The sequence below is a fragment of the Aspergillus foveolatus genome (assembly GCF_047715535.1).
Source record: "Aspergillus foveolatus strain CBS 279.81 unplaced genomic scaffold BDW70scaffold_29, whole genome shotgun sequence".
Taxonomy (NCBI): Eukaryota; Fungi; Ascomycota; class Eurotiomycetes; order Eurotiales; family Aspergillaceae; genus Aspergillus; species Aspergillus foveolatus.
In genome coordinates this window covers 300,871-314,100 of record NW_027396093.1, presented here as the reverse complement: position 1 = coordinate 314,100, position 13,230 = coordinate 300,871, and the positions used below count along the sequence as shown (strand labels likewise).

Sequence of the window (13,230 nt, the reverse complement as noted above, 5' to 3'; positions counted from 1 at the left end):
GACGTTTTCACTCATTGCTGCATAGATAGTGTCGTAGGGGAAACAAGAACCTGCGGTTGTCCCAGAGTCAACACCTAACCCAGCGCATCACGGTGTCTATAGAACAACCATAACGGACACAGACCCTGCAGCTGCGGAACACTAATTCAACTGACAAATATACAGTGGGCGCCGTGCCATGCCCAGTCTACATTCCCGCCCGCATTGCAGAAGGTTCTTTGGTTCCATTACACTTTAGGGCAGCCGTCAACGCCGGGCCAGAGAAAACTCTGCCGTCTGAACCACGGCTCGTTCGAATTGCCAAGCATGAAGCTTGACTTCAAGATATTAACGTACCGTAAGAATACTCCACTGATTGACTGATTGATAAGACAAGCACCGGCAGTTCGCAAGCCTGACCAAATCGGGCCGGGAATACCCCCTCGTTGCTCCACGATGCAGGTGCCATTTCCGTGACGGACTTGACTCGGGCGCAGTCTCGACTATGCCCTGCAGCCTTGCGTGTCCCAGAGTTCGGAGCAGCATCCCTGGATGGCATCCTCCGTTGTTGGTCCGTCGTGCGTGTTGGCTCGTGTATGACATGTCTTCGCCGGTTGTGGAGCCAGTACTAGATCCTAGATTTTCACTGTGCCTTTCCATCTGTCTGGTTATCCGTCCGCCCATTTACACGTTCATACACGTTTATGCCGTATCTATACCACGCCTCACCCTAGTCTAGTCGCGCGTTGCTAAGCCCATGCTAAGACCCGTTAAGCAACCCAAGCAACCCAAGAACCGGCAAGATCCGGTCTAGTCGAGAGACCGTAGAACGCCTCCACCACCAGCTCAAGGAGTCCTGCCCTACCAATGAAGCCTTCCATTCAACAACTACTCTCGGCGCATCCGGTTTCCAAGCCCACTGCCAAGACGGTGGTGTACCTGGCTCGGATGGGGTGGCATGATGAATGCACCCCCAGACGGTCTATATCTCGCAAAAGCACGCTGGTTCAGGCGTCGGTAAGCGAGCTTTGCTGTTATGTAGTTACTTGCTGGTGGTTACAAGCAATGGAGACACGGTATCGGTGATTTGACGTGACTCGAGGTCCTCTGACCGTAGGGCGCGGAACAAGGACGAGGGTTAGCCACAGGAGAGATTAATGCACAGCACATTTGGAGTGAACTTCCATTTCTTTTTTGTATTTTTATTACCGTTATAATTATTGTCCCTGCTAGAACTGCGAGCGGCGAGCGAGTCCGAACAGTTGGCCCCGTCTCATCACCCACTAGAGCCAGCCCGGTGCTTATATACCAGCACACCCCCTACATCCTTCACCAAACTAGAACCTACTTCTTCACGGCCTCTTGCCAGATCAATGCTCCGACGAGCGGCTCTCCTCGCTCTCTGCTCGGCCACCGTCCCGGTGCTGGCCGGGCAGGGCATGCAGATGTCCGCCGACAGTCTGGACAAGTACTGCTTCTACTCGATCTATACGATCCTTTCGGAGTACACCTTCGAAGGCAGTATTACTATCAATCAAGAGAGCGGCGGGAGTTCTCATGGAAGCTCGGGCGCCTCGTCATCAAGTGAACATGGTTCTTCTGCGTCCGGCCAGTCTTCGTCTACATCCAGTGAGCATGCTTCCTCGGGCACAGACGCGGCCTCGGCTTCGTCTGAGCATGACTCCTCGAAGACAGAGACATCGTCATCGTCCGAGCACGGCTCGGCCGATTCATCGACGTCTCATAGCACCCGCCGCGTACGGCGCCGCGGCCATGGCGGCGGGGGTACCTCTACGGGGCCCTGCAACAGCACGGTTGAAGTCACCTCGCTGTACGCAAGCGCAAAAGCTCGCTGCAATGCCGCTCAGTTTTCTGTGACAATACCGTACTGGCAAAGCCTTTGCGAGCAGAACAGCCTGACCCTGATGGACTTATCCGAGATTGAGAAGAATGTGACGGACGTGTATATTGCGGCGCTGCCGAGTATTGATCCAGAGATGAATGATACCACCACGACAGGGACGATTGGGGAAGTCGTCTTACTGAGTGAGAGTTACTATAAGAGGGCGTATAAGAGTTATGTATGTCCTCCTGTGTCCGTTCCCTGCGCATGGCGGCTGTGCTGATAATGAAGGTTACGCACGACTACGCCCTCTCAAAGGATAAACGCTTCGGATGGGGGATCATGGGGTACTGGGGTGGAATTCTTGTGCTGGGAATGATGGCCAAGTTCATCTCGTCCATCTCGACCCACAGACACGGCCATTCGTCCACTTCCAGCTCTCAAGATACCGAATCCAATAGCATCCGACACGCCAAACCCTCGCGCGGACTCCTCTCAACACCGCTCCACTACGTTAAGACGTATATCGCCCTGCCAGCCAGCTTCGCCCCCTTCTTGACAAATCACCAGCAGCTCTTCTGGTACCATACCATCCCCCGCCGCCTGGACCTTTTGATCGTGTGCGGGTTCTGGGCACTGTGCATTATCCTCGCTTGTGTCGACTATCAGAGTTTCGAGGGCAATATTGAGTATTCACGGCCCTGTTCTTTCGCATTGCCACTTTCTAACTTGCATATGTAGAATGACCAGCCTGTTCCAGCAGAACTGGCAATACTCCTCTGACCGGACAGGCATTCTATCCTACGCGTGCCTCCCGTTCTTATGGCTCTTTGGCGGACGCAACAATATCTTTCTCTGGGCGACGGACTTTAACACCCAGAGCTTCAATATCTTTCATCGCCATGTGGCGTGGGCATGCACGCTGCTGGCGATTGTGCACTCGATCAACTATAGCGTTGTTTTTGCTTACTACGGTATGTGCCTTACAACTTGGCCCAGAATGTGGCTTGGTGCCGGATGGCAGATTGACAGATGTTGTATCTCTTAGAGGGCCGCTGGGACAGCGTCTGGAAGCAGGAGTACTGGTATATGGGGGTTGTGGTAGGGCACCTGGACATTCCGTCCTGAAAGCACGAGCAACTGATAACAGAACCTTTGATCAGGCCACGATCCTTATGTCCTTTATGCTCGTTCAATCGATGACAATACTACGGCATAAAGTCTACGAGACCTTTTTGATCCTGCATGTCGTCTTCGCCATTGTCGTAGTCTACGCCCTCTTCAGGTCCGTCCTGCCCACTACCACCTTCTTTCCGTTCTGTGCCACACTGACACTGATCCTGAGATAGACATACCAGCTTCGACGGCACGAAATGGAACGGGTATCTCTGGCCGATGGTCGCAATCTGGGCCTTCGACCGGGTCGTGCGTCTCATCCGAATCGCATACTGCAATCTGAACGTGCGACTTGGGAGGCGGTTCAGCAGGACCACTTCTTCCCTCGTGCAGTACTTTGAAGACAGTGATTTGATCAAGATTGAATTCTCTCCCGCCCCGTCAACGCTGAAGCCGGCGCCAGGACAGCACTATTATCTCTACCAGCCCGTGACCCTGAAAGGGTGGGAGAACCACCCGTTCACTCTGGGCGCATACGTACCTCCTTCTCTATCTCTGGCGACTGGTAGTGAAAGTATTCGGGTCCACGAGAAGCATCAACAAGATTCTAAGTTGATCTTCTATATCCGCCCCTATGACGGCTGGACGAGAAGGCTGCGAAACCAATGCCGCAAATCTGGACTGTCTGTCATCAAGCCCAAGCTACTGCTGGAAGGACCCTACGGGCACGCTGCACCACTGCACACATTCGACACCGTACTCATGGTCGTGGGTGGAACGGGTATTGCTGCGGCCGTGCCGTATATCATTGACCATATTTCGCGCACTGGCGGTGCGGCAAAGACGCGCACAACCCGAGTCCGGCTCGTCTGGTCGGCCAGAACGAACGAGATGTTCGAGCGGGTCTTTTGTGACGAGTTGGCTGGAATCCTCGCGCATGAGGATATCCTGACCAGTTTCTACTGCACTAGCTCCAAGGCTTCGTCCTCGTCCGCGCCCTCGTCTTTGGCTGCGGCGCTGGAACTGTCATTGGCGCCGAAGGGGAAGGAGGCGGGTGTTGCTGTTCTCCCTACTGGGGAAAAGTCCCCGTCGAGCAGCAATCTGTCCAGTTCCAGCAATGACAATGCTATCCTCGATGCTCGAACGGACTCTCCTCCCCCCGCCGCCGCAGTGACGGCGGATGGAGAAGCCAGTGCCAACATCTCCAAGCTCGCACCCGCGAGAAACCCCGTTGATTTCGTCTCGGGTCGGCCCAACGTCCGCGCTATCGTGACGGCTGAGGCACGGGAGGCGAAAGCCAACTCTTCGCGTCTGGCGGTCTTGACCTGTGGACCGGCGCAGATGGCAGATGAGTGCCGGCAGACGGTGTATGCCGTTATGAGAGGGAAAAATGGGTTCAGGGACGTTGAGTACTTTGAGGAGGCGTTTGGGTGGTGATAGGATGGAGAACTGAGCAGACGGGAGAGAGCGTGGAACTTGGATGGTGCGCATAAGCAGGCCTAAAAAATGAACCACGTATGCTTGCTTTTAAAATATTAACTAGTGATTTATCAGTCGACCGCTGGTCGATCAATCGTGCACGTCTAATGCCTTGGGAGGAAGCCAGTTAGGGCTATTGCAGATACCGCAAACATCGCGAATACCCGATTTAGTCGAATATCCGCTCTCCCAACCTTCTAGACTCGGCCTGCTTACTCCCAATCTACTCTAGAACTCTATGCTTATTATACTAGGAACCCTGCTCTTGTGACCTCCCCGCAGGGAGCCTGTGCTCTGTATATTTTGGAGTCAGATTACGAGCTTAGCAATCAACGAACCTTGAGACGGTCCCCGCACCTCCGAGGCCCCGAACGCCGATATGACGTAATGACGATCTTCTGCTTATAGTCTGATGACAAGCAGCTGCTTTATGCTATGTGTAACGGATATGTATATATTTCGGGGCAGATTCACTGCTGTCGCGTCTTCCTCTCAGTGGGCCATTCCTTCAGGAGCCAAGATTGTCAGTGGATTTTCTGCAGCCCGATTCACAACCACCATCACCACTTCCGCTACCACAAACGCCTACAATCTTGCACACATGGCCACCGCACGCAAGGTCCTCCTCTCCCCGCACTCGGACACGGGGGTCTGGAGCACTGGTATCACCGAGTCTGCAGCGAAAACAGCGAGTGCTGTTCTGCAGGAAGATCTGGAGAAACATCATGTATACTTCAACGATATGGGGTTCCACGGTATACCTCCCTTTTCAAATAAATGAATATATGTATATTTGTATCTGGATTTATGTATTGTAGGAACATAGTGCTAACTCATGCAGATCACATTGCCCATCAGATTCTCACTCTCTACGCGCTGGGGGCTTCACCTGATGAGATCCAGGCTGCCTATGATCGGAACAAGACCTACCAGCGACACGCCCTTCCAAGGCACGAGGATGTTTTTAAAATTCTTCACCAGAAAGACAAATTCAAGGACGCACTAGGCAAGGAGAAGAATTACCCTGATTTCCTCGAGTTCTTCCAGCGCGAGATCGACGAAAAAGGTGTTGAGGCTGTTCTTTCTGAATACCTCTTCAAACAGGACGAGAATGCTGAGAGTATGATGGCAAGGTTGTTTGGCGGTACGTCTTTGTATTCCTGCTATTGATGCCGTATATCATGCCCTAAGTGCCAACAAACTGGTAGGCCTGCTCCACCCCATAATCCACCTCGGCTTCGGTATCGAGTTCAATCAGCCGGCCATTATCGCCGAGGCCCTCGCGCAAACAGCAATCCACGACGACTGGACGGGGCCGCGGTTCCTTTTCCCTGCTGAGCAAGTGGCGGGTGGGATTGGCAAGCCGGGACGGAAGACCATGCTGCAGTTGCTCGAAGAAGCGCAAGCAAATACAAAACTCGCCAACTCGGTACGTTTCGAAGACGGGAACAAGCTCCGTGACGGCGTTCTCAAGAGGGCGGGTAAGGAGATGATCGAGATTGCGGCACAGTATACAGTGTCGGAAGAGCAGATGGCGGAGAAGTATGCGGAGATGGTGGATGTTTCCGGTACGCTGCCCTCTAATCCTGCTCCAAATATCCTACTGAGAGTATTTGTCATTTACTGATATCGGGCAGTCTACTTCACGGCAGCCTCCCAGCGGCCCACCAAATCTGTCAAGTTCGATTTCTTCTACATCCACACCGTCAACTCATCCATCTTCTTCGCCAAGATCCTGTCCCTGCCATTCTTGTACACGGCGACCAAACTCCGTCTGCTGGAGATGAAAGGACGCATGGACTTGTTCATGTATGTCTCCCGCAATGCGCCGCAGCTGTATCTCGATGAAGTCACCAAGTACCCGATAAACCAGACCTGGAAGAGTATCATCAAGCAGAGTATCCAACATACCCATGACGACGGGCACCTTGTCAAGCTTATTCGGGCTTTAAAGAACGGCGAGGCTGTCTGCCGGGCTTACGAAGGGCAAGAGAGGGAGAAGGGCCTCAAGATCACGGGGGACAGCTGGCTGAGGATTGGGAATATGGGTAGGCTATACTCCCCTCCTCGTTATACTTGTGTTTCATACTAACAGCGGTAGTTATCGATTCCGTCCACGGCAGAGGCGAGGAGAAGATGTGGGTGCGCTCGACGGGATTTGACGAGGCTTGGGATGCTGTGGAAGACAGGGCGAGACTCTAGCTGCCTGCTGTACAGTAACTGTTGACACATTGCGCTTGAATAGTGTCTTTGTCGTGCGCCTCACTCAGGAGTAGCAGGTGTCAATGCCTATTATGCATCGCATTACACCCAATAACGCAGCTTTCAATGTTGAATGAACAAAGAAGCAATGTCAGCGGAGTAGACAGGCCAACCCTATGCCAGCTCACAGTTTGTGACCTGGCTGCGTGGCACGCGGTAGATGTGAGATGTATCACGCCCTCTTCCACTCACCTAGCGAGCCATCAAACCCATAGCCATGCACGACACCTCTCTCACAGCCACCAAACCCCCCCCCCCCCCCCCCCCCCCCCCCCCCCCCCCCCCCCCCCCCCCCCCCCCCCCCCCCCCCCCCCCCCCCCCCCCCCCCCCCCCCCCCCCCCCAAAAAAAAAGGGCAAAAAAGACAATTCCGATACGGGGAATCGAACCCCGAGCTGCCGTGTGAGAGACGGCGATGTTAACCATTACACCATATCGGACGAATTGATGTTTGCAAATAGAAAGCAATTTACTCAAGCCTGGGACGCTTTGGCTAGTTTTCTGCCTGTGCGCTAACGTTACGTTACTATGAAAGAAGTTACTAAGTGCGACATCCAATCAGGTGGGCCAAGCCACACTTTGAAGTCGCCCCGATCCTTTTTCCACTACAATACGCATGACGATTCAACAGTGTCGGTACAAGTAGCAGAGCAAAAGAATAGCAAGTGTTGGGAGCGATATGCCTATTTTTTTTTGGGCTTGCTTCTATTTAGAGGTCCGGTTAATGTACATTATAACCCTGATGCATAGGCCTGATCGCCTATATATATATTTGCGCAACAGGACCAGGTTTACTGATCCTGCCTGCTGACGTTCCAGCTCACCGTTCAATCGAGGTAGAGTCCTTCATATTATCCCAGATAAGCCAAGCTAACCTACGCCGGACCCATGATAGAACAAGGGATAGTTCGCGTTGGCTCCCAGTATGCAGGGCTCTAGGGCTCGAAAGAGATGCCAGGCCTGACTGAACTGGGGTCAATAAGTAGGGGACTCCAATTGTTCGACATGTCTTAATCACCTAGTGGTATTTTTATTAAGAGACCTCGGGAACGTGTGTTATTGGATCGCACACCGCGCACTCAACATGCTGTTGATTGAAAACGATGAAATTCGTGAGACCCGCTGCTCCACACCATGAAGGCTAGGTATGCTCAATTGATGGCACTGCTGTGTGTGCTCGGACAAAAGGGCTGTCGTTCAAGTCTCATAAAGTATGGCAGCGGGGATTTGTAATGAGTATATACACTACTGCTGTCGTGGTCTAGTGCTTCTGACTACGTCACGGGTTATCTGTGTGGTTTAAAGCCCCTGTCTGGGCAAGTCCAACTTGACTAAGGTATGGATTTCCTGTATGATACCTGCTTTATTCGGTCGATCTCTCCCTACTCGGAGAACTGATATATACACTGACGAGCATCGCAATCCAGAGTACCTACGTGCAGTTGACCAACGCCTGCAAGCGAAGAGAACATCGAGATCCAATAAGAAGAGATACTCAAGAAGATCAAAGAAAGACAACAGAATCAAGAAAGGCAAAGCTATTTCCCTCGTTCGACCTGTACCAGCATCCGCAACTCGATGTTAGGGCTCGGGTTGTCACATGCCCACTCACCGGCATTACCCAACCACATCCTCTCCGTATTTGTTGTATGCCATGCCAGGCAGCGTTTAGTCCAGTGCAGTCAACTAGAGCCTAGACGTAGCTAACAGTAACAGAGTCGTCGGTCACCGAAACATCTGTAAGAACACTATTTCCCTGCTTAATATCGATGATCGTCGCGCCACTCGGCCCAACAGTCTTCCCATCATCGGTCGCCTCGGCACTCGTAAACGTCACAGTGCCAAAATCCGCAAAGGGGACCAGCTGCCCGTTGCTTTCAAAGTCCTCGACGATCCACTCGGCGTTATACTCGCAGAGGTCTCCATCCACGCCACCGGTAAAGGTATGCGTGACAGTCTTGCCGGTGGTCAGGTTCTCGACTGTCGCGGTGCCAGCGGTAAGTGTCGTCGCGTCGACGGTCACGCGGATGCTGTCACCGGCCCTGATGGTGATACCGGAGAAGTCGTACGCGTAGTCCGGGTACCACTCATACCAGGCATCGAAACTAACCGAGGAGCCCTGGATGCAGAAGTCGACGCCCGTTTGCAGAATTGCGGTGCTGCAGGTATCGCCGTCAATGCCTACCCAGGCAGAGGCGCAGTATTGCTTGTTGCGGCTTGCGCCCGTTGGCAGGGAGGGGGTTGGCACGGTGAATTCGCCGGTTACGGAGGTATAGCCTGTGCCAATGAGAACGGCGCCCGCCCAGTTGGAGCTGTATTCGACCTGGGTCTCATTGGAGAGGGAGAGGAGCTCGGTGCTGCCGACTTTGTAGGGAGGGTGTGAGGCGCGGTTGGAGGGGCTGCGGCCGCGGAGGGCGCGTGTTTGACGGCGGGCTTCGGTGAGGGGGGCTGCGAGAGCGCTGCTGGCTAGCAAAATTGAGGAGATGGCCGTGATGGAGAGCTTCATCTTGCCCGATCGCCTGATTGTTGGTAGAAGGAAAAAGAGCGAGGAGTTGTGAACTGTGATGCTTTGCAAGAGCGGGAATCGAACTTGTATTTATAGACGAGAGGTGTCTTCGAATCTGGACATAACTCTTGACTCTTCCCCTCACGCTTTTGCATAATGATATCGCATCACGGCCTATGCATGCATCTCCATGGTCCGATTGACTAACGCTGTGTGCGCGATGCTACCCTCATCTAACTCATCACCGGCAGCAACCAGTGAGGTGCGAGGGGAAAAGCAAATCCACACGGAAGATATCAAAACTAATTAATCCGGCGACAGTTAGTACAGGCACCATGCATCTATTCCAGATGACCCTGGAGCATGAAGATAACGAAACGGCGGTCATGGATTGGCTGCGGATGGACATGCCCTAACTGACCGGCACTGTACCGGAGAGACATCAGCATCTTCCGACTTAGAAAGGTTTGCAGAGTATACAAAGGTCAGGGCACGGAGTATATGATCACCATACTCGGGTGGCTATTCTGGTATTCTATCAGCGTAATCTTCAACAGTGCGAGAGAGGGGGTACGGGCGTCTGACCAGGATGGCCCGGTGGTGATAACAAGCACGACAAGCTTCAGCAAGCTTCGGACAAGCCTCTTAGCGAATAACAAGCAGGCTGGGCAAGCTCGGCAGCAGACTAAAAGAGACCATGTAACCCTGCAGAAATTGATGCAATTCCGGTTGGAGAAGGCGTTATCACCCATCCATGCCTCTCCCCTTCTCCCTCAGCTAGCTCCGCTGCTATTTATTCCGGACAGAGGGGAATGAAAAGAATAGTCGGCGGCCATTGGATCGACTCTAATGATCGAATACCACTCTCCTTGCTAGCCACACTTCACGGTGGATGGACCTTTTTGGATTGATAAGCCAACGACGCTAGGCAGCGTGACAATGAGAGTATAGCTAATCAACCCAAGCTGAGCCTTTAACCTGAATGGCCCGGCAGCCAATGAATCCCCACTCAGCCACCATAACCCTAAGGACAATCCGATGCGGGCTAGCCAGTTCCTGCAGCGTCGTAGGCATTCGATGATCATGCGCTCTCTGGGACTGCTGTGCTCCAGAAGCATCATCAACTATGTCCCATTTTTTGCAAAAATCAACTGCTTCAGCCAACCGTCTCCCACTCCCAGCCACTCTGACGTATCAGTAGCCAGTCTCTTTATTTTGGTATAGTATCCGTTTGGCTAATTTATTTTGGTATAAGCTTCCTTTGGTTGAAACTGGCACATTCATGGAAAGAAAGCCTATATGGCCTCGTTCCAGGCAAAGGGCGAGTATATCCAGGCACACATTTTCGAATTTCCCCATGGCCGCAATAGCAACGTCCTCCACAACCAGCTCCCAAATTCCTCCCCTCCCATGATCAGAAGGGAAGCATCAACTATAGAGGCGCAGCCGATCTTGGATGTAGCATTTATGTAAGCCAATTCGGTAACTAGGAGAGTAGTCTCCTCCCCACTACATCATCCTACCCAAGCAACGAACAGACGACGGGTTGCCCTCTGGCGGCACTTTCTATTGCCTGCCACTGCTTCCAACAGGCCTGTCAAGCCAGCATGGGTTCCTCCAGGTCAGTGTCTGAGAGATATGCCAGCAGCTCGGATCGCTGTCTGGGCGGCAGCTGTGATCATCGCATCTTCCGTGATCTCGACAATCGAAGAGTAACCACGCGGATTCCGAGCCGGCGGGGTGCTGCTGCCAAAAGAACCCTCTTGAAGATTTGATATCTATTTCCAAGCAGTTATATAACAGAGTCATTGCTTTGGGACTGTGAACTCACTTAGCGGCAGCCGCTCCAAGAAAAAAAGACCTCTAGTCAGGATTGTTTGGCTTGGAATCCCTCTCCCAGAGTTCCCTTAGAACGCCGGTCACGCTTCTAATTGCGGTGTACGTACGAGGCCTCGCTCTGTGATGTTTCATCCGCATTCGACCATAATTATAAGTTTGTCGACGTCATGTGCAGTACTTATCATGGCACCCATCAGATCTCCTTGTGAATCGAATATTGACTGAATAGTTCAAGGAAAGGTGAAGCATTTACCATTGAACTCTCGTTGCTTGCTGCAGCTTACAACAATCGCTGGAAATTCGAAGTCTCTCGTAGTGCAGACCGATGATCCTTCTATGATCTCGGCGCTCTTCTTGCTCCCCATTGCTGCTGACCGTTTGTTCTTAGCTGACAGAGACTTGACCTTTGTTATACTGGTGTAAGGAGTTCAGAAGGTCAATCCAAACGCGTCATTGTACAGAGATTGCAGATAATGTGGCTATCAACCAAGTATCAACCAAGCTCCATTTGCAGACTCACTACAGGGTTCTCAGGAATTCCATTACAGGCGTTAATGCATAGTGTAATCTTATGTGACCATATACAGCGCGTTTTCCTGCAGCCCTCACATTGATGCGGGCCGCTCAATAAAGGACCTGCGCTAAGGGTTTGGCGGTGGGCCAAGGAAAGAGTTTCTCAGTGTGTTTTGGTCAAGGGGATTTGAGAATGACTATACAATCTGCATTTCATATGTATTGAGCTTTTCGTTGCTGTAGAATGTGCAGTGCTGAAGTAGCTGTCCAATGAAATCCCCAAAGACAATAGCATCCGTTGAGCCTGTGAAGACACGAGAAAGAAGTATACCGTCTTGGGCGTAGACAGGTAATATCTAATGATGTTGGCTACAATGGAACTTGGCCACTTGGACTGGTGCCACTCCTAGTGGAGACCAACCCGTCCTTCTAAAATCTATCGCTTATCATATCAAGCCTCATCAACGTTAACAAGTTGGTATGAACGAAATTCAGAGAGCTTATGGAAGTAGAATCTCGTAGGTCAGGGTTCCGTTCTCTTGCTTTTTCCTGAGCTTTCTTTTTCGTCCAACTTTGGGAGGAAAGGGTCCGTTTTATGCTCGAAGGCGACACTGAGATACCGAATTCGTCATATAGGAAGACTGCCATCTTTTCGAGGTACAGACCGGGCTTTTGCGTGAGGTGGTCGCAGAGAGCTTCAAGCATCGGCGGAGTTGTACGTCGTGGTCGACCTCCACGGTTCAGTGGTGAGCTTTCGCTACCAAGTAAGCGTAGGTTAGTACGAATATTCCTAATAGTACGTTAACTACATTCAGCAGTATCAGCAATCTAGGCAGTAGTAAACATTTTCTGTGTATCATATCGTGGATAAGCATATGCTTCCAATGTTCAAGGTGGAGTCTCATGGTGCGCAGGTATTTTTGGTATACTATACGACAGTACGTGAATTTGGTTCAACTCAATAGTAGTACGAATTCTATTATATCGAAAGTAGCGCTAGCCATATATGGAATCATGCACTAATTGGCTCCTTGACGTTAGGGCTCCGAATTAAGCTTGCCATGCTGGGACCGGAATGAGGTTTCGACCCTCACTGTATCTATCCTTGCTAGACTGCCAGACCATGCATAGCAAGAAATTTCTCGTTGTTTCTAGACCATTCGCGCTGTAGCTGTGAGCCAGGGAATGAATTACAGTTCTCCAAGAAGTCTGCGGTGTATTCAAAGTCTCTAAGGAGCTTCCAGTCACGCGAGCTTATTTCCGGCGCCCGAGAGGCGAGGACGTAGTTATCTACCATAAGGGACCATTCGCGCTGGGCTACCTGTTGTGCTGCGTCGGTATGCAGAGGAATGATCAGCAGGACTGAGAACGATCCATGTGTAGAAGGTTAACAAGTCTGCTTCGGATTCAGTATTAGAGAAACGATCGAGTCTCTCAAGGTTTAGTCTGTCTGTGCCTGTTCTTTCATCTTTTCTTAGCTGGTTGACTTCGACCAACAATTGCCGGATGGCTGACTGATCACGGGCGATCCAGCCGAGTCCTGATTCTATATGCACTAATCTCTCTCAGCTACTTTTCGATCTTCTGGATGGCTGTATGAGGGAGCATCAAAAAGCTTAGGGCTCTGGCTCGTATAGTGGGAGGCTGAGGGCGGACTCGCGTGAAAGGGGCAAGGTCCCAACCTCGAATACAATG

The 13,230-nt window shown here is 51.8% G+C and overlaps 4 protein-coding genes and 1 non-coding gene across 5 annotated transcripts; 2 read left to right on the top strand and 3 right to left on the bottom strand.

The window, feature by feature from the left end:
- Window positions 1-1,352: 1,352 nt before the first annotated feature.
- On the top strand, window positions 1,353-4,586 carry BDW70DRAFT_168631 (ferric reductase family protein; the record flags this gene model as incomplete). The annotated part of the gene is made up of 7 exons (XM_073742506.1): window positions 1,353-1,608; window positions 1,675-2,060; window positions 2,114-2,511; window positions 2,564-2,796; window positions 2,871-2,923; window positions 2,986-3,107; window positions 3,172-4,586. The coding sequence occupies 7 exons, from the start codon at window positions 1,353-1,355 to the stop codon at window positions 4,373-4,375; spliced, it is 2,652 nt and encodes an 883-aa protein (XP_073595359.1). The 3' UTR covers window positions 4,376-4,586.
- A 279-nt stretch (window positions 4,587-4,865) lies between these two features.
- BDW70DRAFT_168629 (questin oxidase family protein) lies at window positions 4,866-6,759 on the top strand (the record flags this gene model as incomplete). The annotated part of the gene is made up of 5 exons (XM_073742505.1): window positions 4,866-5,172; window positions 5,259-5,561; window positions 5,626-5,985; window positions 6,055-6,465; window positions 6,519-6,759. The coding sequence occupies 5 exons, from the start codon at window positions 4,866-4,868 to the stop codon at window positions 6,617-6,619; spliced, it is 1,482 nt and encodes a 493-aa protein (XP_073595358.1). The 3' UTR covers window positions 6,620-6,759.
- Window positions 6,760-7,045: 286 nt separating this feature from the next.
- BDW70DRAFT_t115 lies at window positions 7,046-7,117 on the bottom strand. The gene has a single exon. It is a non-coding gene; the product is annotated as a tRNA-Glu (tRNA).
- Window positions 7,118-8,298: 1,181 nt separating this feature from the next.
- On the bottom strand, window positions 8,299-9,183 carry BDW70DRAFT_168627 (A4/G1 family peptidase; the record flags this gene model as incomplete). The annotated part of the gene is made up of 1 exon (XM_073742504.1): window positions 8,299-9,183. One exon carries the CDS (start codon window positions 9,181-9,183, stop codon window positions 8,371-8,373), a length of 813 nt encoding a protein of 270 aa, XP_073595357.1. The 3' UTR covers window positions 8,299-8,370.
- A 213-nt stretch (window positions 9,184-9,396) lies between these two features.
- Window positions 9,397-9,658, bottom strand: BDW70DRAFT_137755 (uncharacterized protein). The gene has a single exon (XM_073737094.1). It carries the CDS (start codon window positions 9,590-9,592, stop codon window positions 9,425-9,427), a length of 168 nt encoding a protein of 55 aa, XP_073595356.1. The 5' UTR covers window positions 9,593-9,658; the 3' UTR covers window positions 9,397-9,424.
- Window positions 9,659-13,230: the final 3,572 nt, after the last annotated feature.